Source organism: Capronia coronata, assembly GCF_000585585.1.
Source record: "Capronia coronata CBS 617.96 chromosome Unknown acBCG-supercont1.11, whole genome shotgun sequence".
NCBI lineage: Eukaryota > Fungi > Ascomycota > Eurotiomycetes > Chaetothyriales > Herpotrichiellaceae > Capronia > Capronia coronata.
The window spans coordinates 298,410-318,795 of NW_006912903.1; the positions used below are offsets into that span (position 1 = coordinate 298,410).

Here is a 20,386-nt window from a genome sequence, read left to right on the forward strand (position 1 = left end):
GACTCTCTCGCTGGACCACTCTACCTCGCCCAGAGTCAAAGTGCAAATATAAAGGTTCAGCAAGGCTCGTGGGCGGACCATCTCGATATGGGGGATCTCGCTGACGGCAACATCGTCCACTGCAGATTTACTATCCCCAAGATGCACGATGACCTCATGGTTCGCAGTTCGGGCTGTCCTATTTGGTGCCGCTGGATTCAGGCCACCAGCAGAGGTTGAAGGATTCCCTGGGCCTCCATACCATCCCTTGCCTGATCATCAGAATGGTGACCGGTGTCCAGTTTTCCTTCTTCTAGTGGAAGTTACTAAGAGAGAACTAGTACTACTAGTACGAAGTTGACGGAGGGCGGGAAGGAACGCCTCTTCCCGACCCGGCAGACCATCCAATCAGTGTTGATTACTACGCCCTATCGGATCCACACCGGGGCATCTTTCACGATACTAGTAGTTTCGCAAACTCGGCCTAATTATGTTCAGCCATGATCACGACCAGTGAACTGGTGACGAGGAGATATGTGAACCGTGGACAAGTTGCAACGCCGCTCTTGGTTTATGTACAGAAAGTGCATATTCAATGTCACGGACCCGACGCTGTCTGGTGATACCTACCGTGGGGAGGAAACCCTCGAGTCATTGACGAAAAGTCCAGATATCGAAGATATACCTTTGCAGAGTCACCAGTTGTCTGCTGCAAGTGTTTTCAAGTCAAAGGTTATCGAAGATGGCATTTAAGCAAGGTCTGGGACCTGGGCTACTAGTATTCCCATCTGGTGTTCACCGTCACCGGTCTTGGATGAGAAGGCCGTGCCAGCCTCACTCAGCCTCTTCTTCGATCGAACAGTATCTGCAACTAGAACCTTTCGCCCAAATGACCTGACTTCTTTTCCCTCCTGCCTCTACTGACACGCGAGAACCCCGTACTCAGACAAGACGAGCAAAAAAACTAGTCGTCTCCACCGTCACGGTCCAGTATTCAGCCCCAATTGGGTTTAGCTTGGGATGAGTCACCCAGATCGAGCGAGTTCACAGTCCACACAGAGTCCTATATGACCGAGAGAGATATTCAATACTGGCCACGCCGATGGAAGTGTTCCTTCTTCTACCTACCTGACGTATTTATATATCTACATAAGAAGGTAAGGTGAGGAAGAAGACCTTCACACTCCCCACTCCTACGCAAGAGCAAACCATCATGACTCAACACCTCTCCTTCGTAACGCTCGACGTCTTCACGGCGACACAATACACAGGGAACCCGCTGGCCCTCATCACCGTCCCACAAGACACGGTCCTCTCACAGGCCCAGAAGCAGCGGATCGCACGGGAATTCAACCTCTCCGAATCCGTCTTCCTGCACGAACCAACGCAGCAAGACCGCGCCGACCAGTCTGTGCGGATCGACATCTTCACGACGCAGGCCGAGATCCCCTTCGCCGGCCACCCGGCCGTGGGCACGGCGAACTATGTCCTTCGTCTACTGAAGAACAACAACAACAACAATAACAACAACCACAATCAATTCAACGACGTGAAAGCCCTGCAAACCAAAGCAGGCCGTCTCGGCATCACCCTGAACCCCGCCGTCTCCGGGGTCCAGATCTCGCTCGCACACAACCTGCACGTCCACGCGGCGCCGTTCGCGGATCGTCCCTTTGGAGCGTATCCCGTGGTCAGCATCGTCAAGGGCATGACGTGCATTCTTGCCCGGCTGCCTGATCTGGCCTCGTTGGCTGCGCAGTCGGCCAACCTGCTGGGTGCCGATAACACTTACACTGCGCGGAACGCCCTTGATGAAGGCTGGCGCGAAGGGCCGGTTCTTTCGTACTTTTATGTCGATATGGGCACGGAAACTGGAAGTGCTGGCAGCACCGGGGGAGAAGAAGGTAATACCACCACCGCCACCACCACCACCACCGCCACTCCATCTGACGGCTCGGACTGACAAGAAACAGCCACAATCGTCAAAAAACGCAATCTACGCACACGCGGGTTCTTCACCAGCGAAGACTCGGCCACAGGCAGCGCCGCGGGCGCGTTGACATCCTATCTCTCCCTCCAGGAGGGCAAGCCCGGCGTGTACCGCTATGTGCTTACGCAGGGCGTGGAAATGGGCCAGAAAAGCGAGATTTTTGTCGATGTCAAGGTCAAAGCGAGCGAGGTTGGAGAAGACGACGACGACAATCAGCCCCCTAGAGTCGAGATCGATCAAGTCCTTCTCAGTGGGTCGGCTGTGCAAGTTATGCAAGGGACATTGGAGATTCCCAGTCTTGACCATTGATTCTATAGATATCGTTCATTTGACCAGATGCATACAGTGTTTGGGTTAAGGATCGATCATCTGAACCTGTGAACACCTTTGTCAATGCGACTAGCACTACCCCTGTACAGATGATGTTCGTGTTACTCAAACCAAAAGGAGGCAAAATTAATGAGAGCATAGCAGTCACACTAGAAGGTGACCTCGAGTGAGCTTTGAATGATTATTCTGACAGCGTCATTACACTATACAAGCCTGCGCCTCTCCAGTAGACCTTGTTGAATCGACAATCATCCGCAGATACTAAGATCATGCAGAAACTTGATCAGCAAGTCCATCCAGTTCTCGATCCCAGTTTCTGTGTTGAGAAATGTGCCAGAAGAACTTGCTGGTAAAGTCTGCGGCATCCTTGACAAGCTTGATGCTATCCTTGACAGCAGACCCCGTGTCTGGCTTCTGAGCCGTAACAACACCATACCAATCAACAATGTCGGTGGAGCCTGCGGTGGCTAATTTGGCGCCCTCTACCTCGCTGAGAGCAGCATCAACAAGCTTCACACCCTCGCCGCTGGCTGCAATGGGCTTCAAGTGTGCAAATGCCTCGCGGACCCAGAATCTGGCCAGACCAAGGCTCATGAGCGTCTTGATTGATTGTTCGCCACCAGGTACGAAGATTGCATCGAACATAGTGGACCGCTGACCATTCAGGAAGTGGTCGGGCTTAGTAGATGATGTGCCGTTTGAGGCCTTGACTTCCTGGCGCTTGGTCGAAATGGTGAATGGTAGAGCCAGTTGGCCCAAGATAGCCGCCTTGATCGCGTCATAGCTGACTGCATCATACCCATCAGCGATCAGAATGGCGATACGTCTGGATTTGATGGTTGGTGTTTCTGGCATATATTCCAGCTGACTCAGACCCTTGGCCTTGTTACCAGGGTTCGCCACAGTCTGCTTGGTCGGGGTTGGGGCGCCGGCCTTCTCGGCAACGGCGGTTGCCAAGGATAGATCAATCTCGGTAAGACGGCTGACCAGACGTTCGTAGACGATGGGGTCATCACAATGGTCAAGTTCGAAAGAGAAGGCGTTGATGATGTGCACCTTCTCGATCGGCGTCATGGAATTCCAGAACAGCTGAGCCTGAGAAAGATAATCCGTCCACTTGGGTGCCAACTTCCGCTGTTTCATGCCTAGATCTTGCGAAGGGTACGATTCAAACCCTCCACCTCCATGGCCCGTCGGGGGATTGGCTTCATAACGGTTCGGCCAGTAGTTGATCTTGCCCTTGGTGATGGTATGGCGTCCCTGCCCATCACGGTTGAAGTTCATGACTGGGCAAACCGGACGATTGATGGGGAGTTCCTGCCAGTTGATCCCGAGACGAGAGAGCTGCGTGTCAAAGTAAGAGAAGTTGCGGCCCTGTAGCAGGGGGTCATTGGAGAAGTCGATGCCCGGGACGATATGACTGGTGCAGAAGGCAACTTGTTCGGTCTCGGTGAAGTACTCGTCGACGTTGCGGTTGAGTTCCATCTCGCCAATATAGCGGATCGGCACCAGCTCTTCAGGCCAGACCTTGGTGGAGTCTAGGATATCGAAATCGAATTTGTGCTCGTCCTTCTCGGCAATGACCTGGAGGCCGAATTTCCACTTCGGGTAAGCCTTGTTGTCGATGGCTTCGTAAAGATCCTTGCGGTGGAAGTCAGGATCTTGGCCAGCCAGCTTGAGAGCCTCATCCCAGACTAGTGAGTGGACACCGAGCTCGGGGGTCCAGATGAACTTGCAGAAATGTCGTTCACCTTTGGCATTGATCAAGCAGAAAGTGTTGACACCGAACCCTTGCATCATGCGGTAGGATCTAGGAATGCCACGGTCCGACATGGCCCAGAGGAACATGTGAGTAGCCTCCTTGTGCAAGTAGACGAAATCCCAGAAATTGTTGTGGGCTGTTTGCCCCTGAGGCACCTCGTTGTCTGGCTCTGGCTTGACTGCATGGATCAAGTCTGGAAATTTGATGGACTCTTGGATGAAGAATACGGGAATGTCATTGCCGACAATATCCCAATTGCCCTCATCAGTGTAGAACTTGACAGCGAAACCTCGGACATCCCTAACAGAGTCCGCACTGCCTCGGCTGCCTTGGACAGTCGAGAAACGAACAAAGACGGGCGTGGTGCGAGAAGTGTCCGTCAACACGGGAGCAGAGGTGACATCCTCAGCGCTCTCATACAGCTTGAAAGTTCCGTGTGCCGCTGCACCTCGGGCATGCACAACTCGTTCTGGGATTCGCTCATGGTCGAAACGCATAATCTATGAACGATGTCAGTAACTGTTGCTGCCCAATGGGAGATATGTGACAAACCCGTTCTCTGGCAATCTGGTCCTCAAGCGCATGAGGCCCGATGGTGTTGTTCTTCTCGTCCACCGGCTTGAGCCAGTGGTCGAGATCAGAGATCTTGATTCCATAGTCGGTGGTGTTGTGCTGCTTGCTGTGGGAATCCTTGATGTTCCGCTGGAGGTCGGCGACCTTCTTGTTCTCAGTCATGGCTGTGACAGATTCGACGACGGACTCTCCTAGGTTCTTGACACGGTCTGTAACTGAAGATGCCATTTGAAGAACTCGAAGACGGGAGGACGAAAGAAGAGCGAGACGCGAGTGTAGGGCATGATAAACTTAACAGCAGATCTTCACCAGGACGAACGCCTCCCACGAGTGGAACGCAGGCGTGCCTCCCTCGTCCGCTCCTGCCCAATGCAGTAGGAGTTGTTGCCCGGCATCTGCGTGTGACGTACTTGGTATGTGGCATTTCGTCATGCTTTTGGGCGGGGACGGTTTTGAGACATGGGAATTCCAGTGGGCGATCCGAGGATGGCAGAATCACGGACCTCGCGACAGTTACAGTTACTACGGACAGAGCTACAGAACTCCCTTAACTAGCAGCAGAGCCTCGAAGAATCGCGGGCGGAAGTGAAAGCCGGGGACAAGTGGATTCTCTCACACACACTGCAGGCCGCAGTTGCATCACAATTGCAAAACGGACAGCGTTGATTGGCTGCATGGACACCCCACCCCCTTTTTGTGACATCACGATCCAGGTGGACCTTGCAACGTCCGTTGTCATCTGCCGACCGAAAAACAGGCCATAAGGACAGATGGATGGCAAACGATGGTGAGCACCAAACGGATGTGCGTGGAAGTGATATGGCGAGTTATTGGGCCAAGTGAAGGAGGTGTAGGAGGTGTAGGAGGGAGGGTGTTGTCAGAATGCTATTGGCCGATCGTTGGTCGACGAGGCTGTGGTTCGATAAGAATGTCAAGTTCCATGAAACGCCGGGAGAGTCTGATGAAGCTTCATCTTCACCGCTTGGGAAATGCCTTGATTACTCAACGCCAACGCAAACCCAGACCATCGTCCCCCGATGTGGGATATCCTTTTGCCCATGCCAGGATTGGATTTATGCTGGCGTCGAACGAGGACCCCTCCTGCACGCCACGACTGGAGCACAAACATTGTGATAACATAGGCGACTTCAATACCGGTGTTATCTGGTCAAACTGCCTGCTTCGAAGATGTTCTGCTGTGGGTGTCATGCGAAGAGCGCAGCATCCCACACCACGAGACATCCCAGATTCAGTACCTGTGTTAGTGAGCTTGGTGCCCGGCTTGATCTGGCACGAACACGGCACGCTGTCTTCGTGTCAAGACGGCAAACACCCACCCTCGGAGCATTTGCCTTCTTCAGTCCACATATGTTTTCGTTTCCTGGGGTTGTCTCCCGCAATGTTTCATTCAACTCGGTCCAGCTATATTCGCTTCCGGCAAGAATCCATTCTAGTGCATGGAAATGCGTGGGTCGCCACATCCTGCCTCATGTGCTTCCATCGTTTTCTGGCAACTCCTGTCCAACAGGCTCGCAGGCCGGGGTCTGGAATCGCCCAAGGACCGACAATATTGTTGTGTGACACAATAACAGAACCAAATAACATCAGACAGGATATTTTGAAGGCTGGTTCACCATAAACATTCTTCCCCCTATACAGTGAATACTGTGGTAGCCTGACTAGCGCTCACGACCATCAGAAATGGTCAACCAGAGCCACGGTTGCTATTCGCTTGATGATAGACCATGATTGAAACATCGACCGCATGATCAGTAGTGGGATGCTGGTTGGTTGACTGGTTTCGATCCTGTCTATGTTCGCTCCTAGGCAGGGTAGCAAATCAACATGGTATGGAAGAGTCGGGCTCTGGCTGAATATGTTGGGATTGTTAGTGCCAGAAGCACTGGGAAGTCAGGAACATGTTCACTCAAGTCGCGCATCAGTGAACATACACGGCTTGTCATCAAGACTCTGCGCCCTGTTCAAGGTCATACCCACCGATGTCGAGAGCCGAGGGGTTTCATATGAACCTGTGTGACACACAAGGTACATGTATGAATCCCCGATGTAGGAGCATCCCGTGGCGATGGGGATATTACCTTGTTGTTATTATTATTGATGATTGGTAAGGTCCTGTCCTCTGAACTCATCCGTCCTGGACAGATAGACAAATTCATCATGTAATACTAAGCGAGACTGGGGATGTGGGCGGGGTTGGTGCCTTTGGTTGCATTTATGTCAGTCGGTTTCCACGTGGGGACCCCCAGCAGTGTCCAAGGCAATTTGATAACATACTGGTACCTACTAATAACTCTTGAGAAACAAAGCCAGCCGGCAGTTCTTGCTGGCATCGTTAACAGGAAGATTCTCTGCCCATTGGGTGATTGTATAGCAAGATGACAAAACAGAGCTTCAGGCGTCAAGGAGCACAGTGGGAGTGCAGTTGCAGTGTTATTATTAGTAGTCAGTCGGGCATCTCCTCCCACGCCAAGAGATCGAGATAAGTCCAAATGTGGTCTTCGAACGATTGGATGCCGCAGCAAGCATCAAATATCCTTATCAGTTCTCCTCTCTTGAATCATCAGTCATCAGCCATTCAACCAGTGCAGTGGGTGGCCTGTCATGTCTGCATCCATCGTGTGCTCATTTCTTGTTGTCCGCTATCTCCTCAAGTCTCGCAGGGTCGTAGGACGCAGCCACATGAGCAGTCTCTGCCACTGCTAACCAGGTATCTGACCAATTCGTCTGTCATACTGCAAGTCATCTGCACAATACTTCAAGCTATCCTCGGCTCGTCCCATCGTCCGCTCCGAATCAACCTCTGATATTGATTGGGTCGCACCGGTGTCTGAGCTTCCAATCTCCGCTGGGAAGGAGGGGGATGTGACTGCCTTATCGGGTGGTTCTTTGTGTGGGATGACCAGGCGGCCACCTGCGCATCAACTCCCACCTCTCCCATCCCACCTCATGTCTGCATTACTCTGCTACTCTCTTGTCCCTCTATACCACATCTTCCTTGTCCTGGTTTGAGATAACCCTTGTCAGCGTATTTATGAGCGTACAGACCGCCTCTGTTACAGCCAACATCGCGCATCCGCATCCTCGTCTCGGGAACGACCCGGCCGCCGAAAGACACCCAAGCCTGTCACGATCTGTCCAGAGAGAACATCCTCCACCCGTCTTCGCCGTCCTGATGCAAAGTCAGACCCGAACTCGTTGACTGCGATTCGAGCACAAGTTGCCTGTGCAAGGTACCGCCTTTCTTTGTCTGGTACAGACGTGCACGGCGTCAACAAGGATGATAAGAGCAGAATATCTCGACTAGCGTCCCGGTTTGGTTTTCAAGAGGCCATATAGACCCAACACATCATGGCTCTTCCATATAAGCCGTTTATATCGACACCGCGTCTTCCAGATCACTGTTCCCCGATTTCTCCTATCCTCACCGATGTCTCTACGTACTTTGGAACTTGCGTACCCACGCCTCTCGCGGCTCTGTCCACATTGCTGGGGACACTCTCAATAGTATCGTGGCTGTTCGCACAGATGCCGCAAATCTTCAAAAACTATCATATCAAATCTACCGCCGGGTTGTCCATATTCTTTCTGGCGGAGTGGCTGCTAGGTGACCTGACCAATCTATTGGGCGCTTTGTTCACAAAACAAGCTGCATGGCAGATTATCATTGCAAGCTACTATGTCTTTGTCGATATGTGCCTTGTTGTGCAATACTTCTGGTATACTTACTGCACGAAATGTATCTATCCCGAGAGCCTGCACTCGAGTGGGAGCAGCGAATTCGACGATGTTGATAGTGCCATCATCAATGGCCTTTCTCCAATCAACTCGAACTTTGCCAGCGACGAGCCGCACTTCAGTGACTCGGAGGAAAGTCCTCAAAAATCAGCTGGCCCAAGGGACGTTGAAGCGCCCCAATTCTCCCGCGTCAACTATGGCGAGAAGAATGGTGCAAATGCACAGCTTTGCAAGCCATTGTACCAGGACAAAGCCTGCTCCAGCTGGATGCCAACCCCTTCGCCGCGTACGTTAATGTACGCAGCAACAATGTCTTCCCTGGCTTCAAAGGTAGCGGCGGCTCCCATACCGTTTCCTGCAAACAATTACCGACACGGAATCCATCTCTTCCGCGTCGATACTCCGCTTGAGATAGTTGGCACGATCCTGTCTTGGTGTTCAACGTTCTTGTACCTCGGATCACGACTACCTCAACTATTCAAGAACTGGCAACGCCAGTCAACTGCTGGCCTTTCGCCGCTGTTGTTCTTTGCCGCTTTCTGCGGCAACCTTTTCTATTCGGCCTCACTTCTTACTAATCCGAATGCCTGGGATGATTATGGTCCTTATGGTCACCATGGATGGGTTGGTTCCGAAGGTTCACAAAGGTGGGCGTGGGTCGCTCGAGCGGCGCCCTTCTTCCTTGGGGCTGCAGGCTGTTTGAGTATGGATGCCTTGATGGGTATCCAGTTCATGATGTATGGAGAGGCAGAAGAGCGCATTGTGAAGGTCAGAGATGGTCACGGATACAGCCATTGGGAAAGAGTCAACGGGTGGATGAGAGGATGGATCCCGAATATGGCGGGAAAGGATAGAGTGGTAGACTTGGCCCAGAGTCAAAGACTGTTGGGCGAAAGCGGGCATTTGAGCATGAGTCGAAGGAGCCACCATCATGACTATGGAACGATAGAATCTTAGCATTGATAGCGCTATAATGAACACTTCTTTCCGATACACTTCAATGTTTATACGATTCTGTTGATAGTTGCTTGTGGACAGCGTCTCTCCGAATTGACGTCAATCTTCTCCGCAGTTCTACGCGTATTTACTGTTCTCGTTGCTGACAATTTATCCTTCCATCATCATTTGCACATTCAACACCTTCAAGATTGCTTTGAGCTGGAATATCCCTGACAGTGTACTCCTTCAGGGCGCCTGATTCATGATTACTTCGCGTCTCATCCGACCGATAGTGACCACCAGCGCCGCGTTCGCATCGTTGATTCGACCTGTGGCTACCCCGCAGCTTCACGGAAGCCGAGTAGGTGTTGGATCTGGATCGATATCAGGCCTGGCACAGCAGCCATTGAGAAATATGCATATCCTCAGCATTCCCATGTGTACGTGTCCCTGGTTGTGATTGAACCGACTTGCTCTTGTGGTGTGGCTGTTTGTTCGGGAACGGCGAAGAGGGGAGAACAAGGGGAGAACGAACACCGGGCTCGAGGATTAGTTGTGCGGCATGCATTACCGCGGAGACTGGATGGACGCGGATACCTAGGGAAGATGGGTGAGAGACCGCTGACTGAGAGACTATTGTACAGGGGTTGGTTCGTCCAACAACTACGCCTACCTAGTGAGCGACGACGAGACGAAAGATGCGGTGATCATTGACCCGGCCAATCCTCCCGAGTACGTGCCAACCAACCCAGCCCCAACCCTAACCTGCCTAATCCAACCCAACCCAACGCTCAGCGACCCAACGAGGCGTGTTTGTTATACAAGCACAACGACATAATCTATATTTCAGGGGAGGGAAGAAAATAACATGGACAAAGACAACAGTGACTAACAGTGTTCCATTTTTCCAATGCATTTAGAGTCCTGCCCGTGCTGGCGGAGAAATCGCAATCCCTAAACCTCACGGCGATCATGAATACCCACTACCACTGGGACCACGCAGGCGGAAACAAGAAGATCCTGAAATCGCTGCCGTCCGCGGTGCCCGTGATTGGCGGCAAGGGCTGTGAAGCCGTAACAAAGACACCCGCGCACGGCTCGAAATTCAACATCGGCAAGAACATCCAGGTCACGGCGCTGCATACGCCGTGCCACACGCAGGACAGTATCTGCTGGTACATGGAGGACCAGAGCACGGGCGAGCGGGTGGTGTTTACGGGCGACACGCTGTTCATCGGCGGATGTGGCAAGTTCTTCGAGGGCAATGGGGCCGAGATGCACGTCGCGCTCAACGAGATCTTGGCGGCCTTGCCGGACGACACCAAGGTCTATCCGGGCCACGAGTATACCAAGTCCAACGTCAAGTTCTTGAAGAAGGTGGATCCGTCGAACGAAGCCGTCAAGAAGCTCGAGAAGTTCGCCGACGAGAATCGCGAGACTCAGGGCAAGTTTACCATTGGCCAGGAAAAAGAACATAATGCTTTCATGCGCGTCCATACGCCCGACATGAAGAAGGTCACGGGCAAGACTGATCCGAGCGAAGTCATGGCTCAACTGCGGGAGCTGAAGAACTCAAGTTGAGAGCCAAGTTTGTAAGGGAAATCGCCGGGGAGGGAAGTCCCAACCACACAAGCCGAGATGGGAATAGAGTACGGTAAGGAGCACTGGCTCATCTCGAGTGGTTGGAGTAGAACCATGATAGGGGATGGAGGAAGCCTCAGTGTTCCGCTACTGTATATGTGTGAGCTCGCTGTGACTTGGGTAGGAGCGCGTTGAGATGACGAAAGATTCTACCTGGTTTCGAAGTTCTCAATGGCAGATAGGATCGACCGACAGGGCTGCTGGTTCGCAGGTTGAGCGAGCAGACGAATTGGTAATGGAAGTTGCTCAGGACAGAACAACCCAAGTAAGCCTATATTATACATACTCACTTACATATGTATATATAAAAATATATGTATATCTCTGTCTCTCTCATATCACACCATCGGAGCCGCAAGGAGAAGCGTCAAACTCTGAAGGCCCCAAAGAATGATACGTGTTCGTGTTTAATGTGTCTAGGTAGTTAACTGATGCTGGGGAAAAACGAACATCATAACGATACCAGTACGTGCATGACCAACACCATTGATCATGGGAAACGTAGGGCATGGCTGGCCTGTCTGTCTCGCAGTATCTCACAGTTATGTTATGCTTGAGTTCGTGATGCGCCGTCCAGTAGCAACAACCTTGACCCAACCCACCTTGCTCAAGACACCAGAAATTGTTGACAGAGGAGATAAGATAATGAGCTCAAGATCCGTACTCCGAATCTCGCTGCTCGATCTGGGACAAAGGGAGGGATGGTCAGAACTTGAAGCCGACACCATAGTTTCTGTTTCGCCTCTGAGTTTGCATATCCCCCCATATCCCCCCAAGGGAGACGGACGTTTCGAAAGTCAAGGCTCAAGCCAAGTTGTCCGCATCCTCTCTGCCCTTCTCCCTCGGCGCCGTATCACGGGTCTGGTGACAAAGCGTACAGACCGGCCAACGCAAGGCTAAGACTAGCATTAGCATGCTCTGAACTCGGGACCAGCATATCCGGAACCCAGGTCATACCTCTGCTGTCTGGACGACCGTTCTCACCGATGTAGTCCACTAGTGCCTAAGTCGGGTTTGAACTTGGGAAATCCCCAATATATAATACCAACTCACGCAATATACTTCCGCAATCGACCATAGGATCAAGAAACCAGCGCTTCCCGTTCGCTCAGCGGTACTTAAGCTTGATACCGGTTAGTTAGTACTAGAGTGGGTGACCATCTGGGAATCCTAACTGTTGATTGTTTTTTGCCCCTTCCCTAACAATGTGAAGGGTTGTGCCCCAGAAAAAAACATTGGCCCATAAGTGGGTCTACCGAATCGGGAAGGATCAAGGATATCACGTGCAATACTGTCAAGTATAGATGCTTGAAGTGCAAGAAGTGAGGATATCTTTTTCTCCTGGAGTGGATCACAGACTCTGAGTTTGACGAAATCCCCTGTAAGGTGTGCTCCTCTTTCAACGCGCGGTCCATGGTCCATGAAACAAAAATTGGGACGGTGGTGGAGAAAAGGTGAATCTTGCCACTGAGCATATTATTATTTCTCCTGGACCAAACCTTGCTTGCGGAGGCTTCTTCCGCGACGGTGTGCTATGGTGTGCAGTGGGTAACGTTACGTGGAGCTGAAATGTGTCCTGTGTACAGAGTACCTTACCTACTACGCACGCAATCCTGGGTAAGAACATCTCGATGGAGTTGAAGGTTCTGCCCGAGCGGGCCTCATTCTTTGATTATTGCTCATTTGATGCGTGGTATTAAAAACAATAACAATAACTACCTTCCTAGCTTGTGCGATGGATGTCCGAAATAAAGCTTATGATATGTGTTGGTGTTGATAGAAGTATCCGCATGCAATACCTATATGAGCGGGCCTGCCGTGATGGATCGTCTGATTTCCAAGTGTGGCAGAGACCGGAACTTCAGATTGCAAGAATGGATGTAACTCAACGGAATTCTGGGAAGCAAGCCATCAAACTTCCCTTATTAGTACGTACATCTCATATCCTTACCCTTCGTATCTTACTTACCTCGCTTTTCTCAACAGCCCCTACCTCCCTAGGTAGGTATATAGAAATACCTTGGTCAAAGTTACGGTCAGTGGTCTGAGGTGTGGCCGACAGGACCCGCAAGCAAGCAAGACATCGAGATATCGTCGAGGCTACCCTGGCCAGCCAGATTGGATTCATGACGATGTGCCCGTCCGTTTGGCCGACAGCCGGAGCAAGGTACAGACAGATAGACTGGACAACACACTCTCCCTGGGAGATGTTGCTCTCTGAAGCCTGGCTCTTGGATAATACACCAACTTCCAAGCCATCCTTGCTCTGGTCTTCGATGCTGCCCCACGACGTCGGTCTGGCTAACAGTGGCCTGGTACATGAACATGAAAGTGTCGTCGAGGAGGTAAGGTAAGTGCACATCTGGGACATGGTCGAGGTGACGCCCCTTCATTTGAAAGTAACTGTTACCCTCTTCGTGTTCCGGATCATCTGGATGCATTGAAACATCAATTGCAGCTCGCTGGCCCTGCAGGAGGTCTGGTCCACTTTCCATCTTCCTGTACCCGTTTCTTGCTTCGCTTGCAATCATCGCAAGGATGATTCTTCTTGACCAAGAAGCCCTCCAAATGAACGTTCACCTTCAATTTGAAGAGAGGTCGTTTGCCATTAGAAGGCTCCGATCGCCGTTGTTCAAAGTCGTCCGCCAAAAATGGTCCAAGGCCGCCCGCAAGTGCCTTGCAGCTTTTTCTGTTCGGTTGTGGTTCTTTTCTGACATTGCTATTGCCCTTTCCACCGTAACGACTGTTTATAGAGTGACAAGTTCTCCCTGTCCCTTTCATAGGCTTCATTCTGTACTAGTGGTCAAGCATTTTCGTCGTGGCGCAGTGATGTGCAGTCAGTACGTAGTCGTATGGAAGGCATTCGATCATGGCCAGAATTATGCCAGTGCTTTGTCTGGTCTCCAGTGAAGTGTTGAGATGAGGAGAAGAAGCCAAATGCTTTTTTGCCAGAGGATGGAAAGGAAAACTACCTCAACTTCATCGGGATCGAGTCTTGCTCGAGGCTGAATATATGTACCATGTAGCTCACATGTCTACCGCACCATAGGCGCAACCTTCATACCGTCCGGAGGGTCCATCCTGGAACACATCTCTTTTGCCTACTGATCACCATCAAGGGGATGCGACTCTGAATAGGAGATTCAGCATGCAACCCTCTTCTCGCGATTATCAGCAAGAATGCGTCCTCCAGTCGAATGCTCGAACATGGAACTGATAAGGGATCAACGCCAATCATTCGTGCTCGCCTCCCCTCAGTCCCCTCACCACCCAAAGGCGTGATCGCTTGACCAGATGTCGCAACCATAAGGTAGAGTAACATAGGGAACCCGACGATATAACAAAAGGAACATGTGCCCAGGAACGGATGGTGCACACGCGCCTGTTCTGTTTGACTCTTTGAATTTCAAGAAACAAGATTGAAAAACCAAAACCAAAACCAAAACCAAAAGTCATGCCGGTCGAATTCATCAGCGCGGCGTATCTCAACGCGTCGACCGAGTTGCACCCGATTCCGGAGCTCACGGGCCTCGCCGATCCCGATTACCTGGAGCGGTATGCACGCAACCTGGACGACTATGAGTACAACTACACTCTGGTGCCGTACGACTCGTCGTACTTTGACCCATGGACCGTGGCCGCGACCATCGCGGCGCACACGCGTCATTTGAAGGTCATTGTTGCCCTGCGGCCAAACACCCTCTATCCGACCGTCGCGGCCAAGGCCCTGGCCACGCTCGACCAGCTCAGCCGCGGACGCGCCGTCGTGCACTTTATTGCGGGCGGCAGCGATGCCGAGCAGGCGCGCGAGGGTGACTTCTTGACCAAGCAGCAGCGTTACGCCCGCCTCGAGGAGTACGTCCGCATCCTCAAGCGCGCCTGGGCCTCTTCGGACCCCTTTGACTGGGATGGCGAGTTCTACCAGTTCAAGGACTTCCGCACTCTGGTGAGGCCATATGGGGGTAAGGCCAGCATCCCGGTCTCCGTCGGCGGGTCTTCTGAAGAAGCCTACCGCATCGGCGGCGCTCTGGCCGACATCTTCGGTCTCTGGGGCGAGCCCCTGAAGGAAACCAAGGAGCAGATCGACCGCATCTACGCCGCCGCCGAGCAGGCTGGCCGAGCCCCCACAGACCGCCCGCGCATCTGGGTGACGTTCCGCCCGATCGTGGCCGAGACCGAGGAGCTGGCCTGGGCCAAGGCGCACCGGACGCTCGAGGCCCTCCAAACCAAGCCGTCGCCTCGGCCGATGCTACTGGGCGGGGGTACCACGGCGCCGCAGAACGTCGGCTCGCAGCGGCTGCTCGAGATCGCCAAGCGCGGCGAGGTCCAGGACCGCGCGCTTTGGTACCCGACCGTCACCGCGACTAACGCCCGTGGCGCCTCGACTGCCCTGGTTGGCACGCCCCAGATCATCGTCGACTCCATCTTGGACTACGTCAAGCTTGGCTGCGATCTCATCTCCATCAGGGGTTATGACAACCTCAACGACGCCATCGACTATGGCCGCTTCATCCTGCCCCAGGTGCGCGCCGCTCTGGCCGAGGGGAAGGTGGCCGCCGACGCCAACGGAGTCAAGCCAACCAACGGGGAGAATGGGACCAACGGCGAGGCCAAGGTGCTGGCGTCTCGCTGATAACCACTGCTCTGACGCCTTTTGTCTCGCGTAGTGCTCGAGGTGGGCTTTTGTGGCCATCGAACATTGCCTTTGTCACAGCTTGATTCAGTAGAGGAGAGACAACCAGGTCGTGGCACTGTCTCTCAGGGCTTCGGGGTATACATTCGTTCGGCCTGTCCATGTCATTTGACCAAGAGTTTCCACGACAACAGACGTGGCAAGGGACTCGTGAAGTATGCGTGGGTCACTGTTCTGGGTAGAGAGGATTTCTTGTCCGGAGAAACGTATTTTATAACCCCAAGATGCAATACCAAAATCTTGCTGAGGTGGTATGTTTCATAGACGCTGCAAGTATCTGTTAGTCAATGGATACGATCCGACCACTGTAGGCCCACCGAGTCACCCCAAGGGCATTGAGGTAGCCAAAAGTGTAGACTATGATGTACTAGCAGCCCGAAACGTCACATATGCCGATGCAGACAACAGGAAAATAGGGCCGTATACCTAAGGTTCAGGGGAGAGAGAGAACACTGGTCATACGGAGAACGACCAAGCCAGCCGCGACCTTTGGAGCCAGGACAGTGACACTGCCGACATCTGAAGGTCGGATTCTTCTTCCATTGTTAATAACCTCACTCATAGATAGACGGCTCAGGAGCATGCCACGATCTCACCTCTTGCGGAGGCATGAGGGCGAAATGTCATCGTGGGATTTGTAAAAGACACACAAAGAAACAAAGACTCCTCTCCCTTTCCGCGTGCCCTTGAGAACGACACCTTCGTACGTGCATGTCACCTCTTCATGGAGAACATGGGCGTGGCGGGACCAGCACTTTAGAGCTCTGAAATCGGAAATCCAAAAATGCCACCGTCAATTACGGAGCATTGCAGAGGCAGAGAGTGCATTTCGTAGCCTGTCCCCACACTCCGACGTACTCACTTCTGTCCTCTTGACTCCCTCCAGAAGTCGGAACATGTGCTCAAACAGAGCAACTGAGTGATCGAGGACTTGCTGCCACACGTGAATCGAGGAATCGACGACGACCAAAATGCCGCCACGAACAATAATAATGGGATTGGGATAAAACGAAATAAGAAGTCCATCGACCCATGCGCGATCATGGACCCTATAACCAAGACCCAGGGGTTGGTTCATTGGGGCGATACTCTGTACACTAGTGCATACCAATGTCAGCAAAACCGATCCAGGACGTTGTGCCAGTGTGCGTGGGTACAACAGTAGTTCGTCTCGCCTCGACCCACCCCAAAAATTGCCCAAAGCTGGGGTCTGCAGCAGGAGGTCGGGTGGCGTAGAGCGGTACGTAGTAGTAAGCAGCCGGCCCATCGCAAGAGTTTCCCAGAGTTGGCAACAACTTAACATCTGAGTGGACTTTCAGTGTGAAATCAGGTCTTCCTATCTTCCTGTCATACTCTCGTCATGAGTTGCTGGTAGAAGGGCAATCCTCGAAGGCCTGGAAGATATCACAACGTGGTCTGTGGAGCTGCAAGGTAGCCCCTGCGCATGGCTATGGCTGATCAGGTGGATCGGTGACATGGAGACGCACCGCAGCATTTCCACTCCACCCGAACCTTTAAATAATGTGCTCTGAGTCTTAAGTTAGTGTGGTGCTCACCGTACTATGTCACTGAAAGCACGCCGGTCCTGCCTCAAGTGGCTGATCTTTGATGCGTTGATTTTAGACCGTATGATGCGACAACTTGCCACTGGGATTGCATGAATCAGATGCAGTGGGACTGGCGCGCTTTGGCTAGCTGTTTGATGCTGGCAGGTCTGGCAGCTGGCCACTCTGCCCCCTGCTTTAGCCGACGGGGGTGAATCATCCTGAGATATACAGGATGTTATGGGCTTCAAAAGGCAGACCATCGACTGTAGGAGATCGTCACCGTCCAAAAGTGTTTTGTGATCTTTCGGTTCGACTGCATTGCCGAATCGATTCATTGCTATGATCCGCTATGATCCGCCCTGTCATATATGGTATTATCGTCTTGCGAGTGTGTGGGACTCCTTCGAGACTTGCACCGGAAATTGAAGCTATCGTAGAGAAGCTATACGGCCCGTGGTAGTCGTTGAGCATGATGATCTAGGTAGCGCTCAGGTCACGCGCACCAAGACCCAAAGGTATGGCGGGCCGAACTGCCGCCATCGCTAGCTGTCAACGCACCTAAAAGTATGTTTAGCAGAAGACGCCGAGGGAAACCTTGACCGTGGACAGGGGACAAGGAAAGTCTAGGAAAGTCTAGAAGCGAAGAGCGGTGGCGCCGCAATTCGGCCTGCAAGCTACGGTGTAGGGTTATTAGTGGAAGTTGGGCCCGTCCTGCCAGCCGGAGCTGGAGCGAGCGAACTCCGCCCAACGCGCACTGTCGGTAAAATTCGCGTGCAAACCAAATCACTGACTTGGAACATCCAAGCCGGTGGAGGATTGAAGCTGATAGCAGCCCAGTAACAGTAAGAGCGAGTGGCCGATTCTTGGTGGGTGAGATCTCCTATACTGGTTATAGTACGTACTAAAGCTCCCAAGGTAAGGATTGTTGGTAGAGCTTGACATGCGTCCCTCACCGTCGTACAGTACAAAGAGGCAGCCACGGATCGAGATTCTCAAGGAAGCATCAGAACCCTGTCGCCATGGTGCAAGCCTGGCCGTGCTAGCTTGCCCAAATGCCAATTTTCTGAGTTGCTTCTGCAGTATGATATTCATGATGGTGCTAACGTAAATCACGGATGGATTGGCAGAAGCAGCCTGGTCAGGATCGACTTGCAGCATGAGCGGCGAGCGGCCTGTGAAACTGAGGATCCGGGTGCTCTGAGACAGCGCAATAATGGCACAGTGACACGGGTTGGCGGGACATGTGTCATTCGATGAAGGCCATCTCTTCCATGGTGGCACAGGTCGTGTCAAGTCCGAACAGGGCTCGGGAATTAAAGGGATGATGAAGGTTCGCGGCTGGACAGGATACGGCTTTTGAAGTGACGCTGTGATGGATCTAAGGTCCGGCGATCTTGTGGGCGAGAAGTGCAAGGGCCGTTCGTACATTCTACCTAACGTCAAGTGAAGTTAGTACCTAGTAGTCAGAAGTATGGAGCGGATAGGATTGAGGCAGGACAGGGGGTGGCAGAGCGAGCCAGGTATGCCCAGCATGGCTGTCGTCGTATGTGCGGTACTAGTAGGAGGTGGGAATTTGCACATCGGTTGCAAGTTGGACCACTGGCACCTCAAAGCGCAGGCACAGGCGCAGGGGGCGATACTCAATTCCCAGCAGGCCGGGGGCTAGACACTGCAGTACCACTAGTAGTCGAGGATGTCGACGGTTGGAGGTTTGAGAACTTGCATTGGTTGACGACATGTGTGGAGGGATGCCTACAGAGTAGGTGCACTACGACTACGACTGTGGAGTGCCAGTGCTTCAGCGACGCAGTCAGTGCCCGATGCTCGATGCTCGTCGCTCGTGCCATGCTGGCGCTTGGGCTGATGTTCAAGTTGGCGTGGGCGTGGACGTTAGGGGCGTGAGGGGCTCGCCTCGCTTACTGCGGCGAAGCTAGCCGGTAACCATCCTAGAGACGTACGGTAGACTCTTGAGGTGACTGCAGATGATAAAGCTATACGTACTTTGTACTATGCGGTTGGGGACTCGGCGGGAGAGTGTGTCATCAGCCACTAGTAGTAGTAGTACGCCTCATCAGCCGCTCGCCTTCTGATTCCAGACTCGGAATGGGCATCGATAATACTCTGTAACAACAACTTGAATGGTGAGGCGACAAAACTGACGGGCAATTTACTGCCCCAGTGTGACTCGACTCGCCTATAGTCGCTGGCTGAGAAGACTACCTAGATACCCTATACTACTAGTACTACGTAGTATGCGGACCTGTTCCCGGCTGGCCATGACTTGTGGAAGAACGAAATGTGATGCTTGCCTTTATTGTCCCGGCCTATCTCCTAGTAAGGTATTGAGTCCAGTTGCTCATAGAATTATCTCCGAGTAGGTATCTGACTGCGCTCTACTCTGGAGGTACCGTACCACAGAAAACCACCACCGTGTCGGCGTCTACAGAGTACCTAGGTAGTAGTAGTAGAGGCGTCTCTTCGTACTACTAGTATGAGGAGACATCCCTCAACTGACGTGACACGGATCTCCTGTTGCCATGGCGCAAACCCCATCACCACCCTAGTAGCTGGTATGCAGTGGAGAAATGGAGACAGAGAAACGGCATCTCCCTACTAACCCGTGATGCCGGTATCGTCGTGTCGAGAAAAGATGGAATCCATTTTGAATCCATATGACCTGCTAGTAGTAGACGTTCATTACACGCCCCTGGTCTCTCTGAATATCAGTCCAACTCTTTTTCCGCCTTTGTATCTCCGATCGGCCAGTGAAGTGGTGAGTCTTGACATGCCTGACAAAGTGACAGCTGGAATTCTCTGATCCCATGTCTCCATCTCTCCATCCATCCACCCATGTATCCTTGTCTAGCACCTCCCTTGGTTAGGTACCTATTGCTCTCTCCACATGGCAGCCAGCCAGCCATCCAACTGCCGCCGTTGCCTGAGTCTGAAGCTTCCTTTTCTCCCTGCTTCTATGGCGCCGTCTCTCGCTCGCCTTTCACCGTTTCGGTGAGAACAAAGCTACGGATCCGGTCCCTTTGCGTGCTTCATCTGTTGATGGGATGCGTTTGATCGCCGGCTATTTCTTTACTCTTGTACCCGGTCCAAAGCTTACTACTACTGCAGGGTGATACATCCCGTATCCTTGTGACTCCGCTCCGCATACCAACCTGGCCTTA

The 20,386-nt window shown here is 52.5% G+C and overlaps 5 protein-coding genes across 5 annotated transcripts; 4 read left to right on the forward strand and 1 right to left on the reverse strand.

Moving 5' to 3' along the window:
* Positions 1-1,192: 1,192 nt before the first annotated feature.
* On the forward strand, positions 1,193-2,278 carry A1O1_08887 (uncharacterized protein; the record flags this gene model as incomplete). The annotated part of the gene is made up of 2 exons (XM_007729745.1): positions 1,193-1,883; positions 1,953-2,278. The coding sequence occupies 2 exons, from the start codon at positions 1,193-1,195 to the stop codon at positions 2,276-2,278; spliced, it is 1,017 nt and encodes a 338-aa protein (XP_007727935.1).
* A 288-nt stretch (positions 2,279-2,566) lies between these two features.
* A1O1_08888 (catalase A) lies at positions 2,567-4,862 on the reverse strand (the record flags this gene model as incomplete). The annotated part of the gene is made up of 2 exons (XM_007729746.1): positions 2,567-4,561; positions 4,614-4,862. The coding sequence occupies 2 exons, from the start codon at positions 4,860-4,862 to the stop codon at positions 2,567-2,569; spliced, it is 2,244 nt and encodes a 747-aa protein (XP_007727936.1).
* A 3,141-nt stretch (positions 4,863-8,003) lies between these two features.
* A1O1_08889 (uncharacterized protein) lies at positions 8,004-9,347 on the forward strand (the record flags this gene model as incomplete). The annotated part of the gene is made up of 1 exon (XM_007729747.1): positions 8,004-9,347. The coding sequence occupies one exon, from the start codon at positions 8,004-8,006 to the stop codon at positions 9,345-9,347; it is 1,344 nt and encodes a 447-aa protein (XP_007727937.1).
* Positions 9,348-10,301: 954 nt separating this feature from the next.
* On the forward strand, positions 10,302-10,910 carry A1O1_08890 (hydroxyacylglutathione hydrolase; the record flags this gene model as incomplete). The annotated part of the gene is made up of 1 exon (XM_007729748.1): positions 10,302-10,910. One exon carries the CDS (start codon positions 10,302-10,304, stop codon positions 10,908-10,910), a length of 609 nt encoding a protein of 202 aa, XP_007727938.1.
* Positions 10,911-14,424: 3,514 nt separating this feature from the next.
* A1O1_08892 (alkanesulfonate monooxygenase) lies at positions 14,425-15,603 on the forward strand (the record flags this gene model as incomplete). Its single annotated transcript, XM_007729749.1, has 1 exon — positions 14,425-15,603. One exon carries the CDS (start codon positions 14,425-14,427, stop codon positions 15,601-15,603), a length of 1,179 nt encoding a protein of 392 aa, XP_007727939.1.
* Between the last annotated feature and the right edge of the window lie 4,783 nt (positions 15,604-20,386).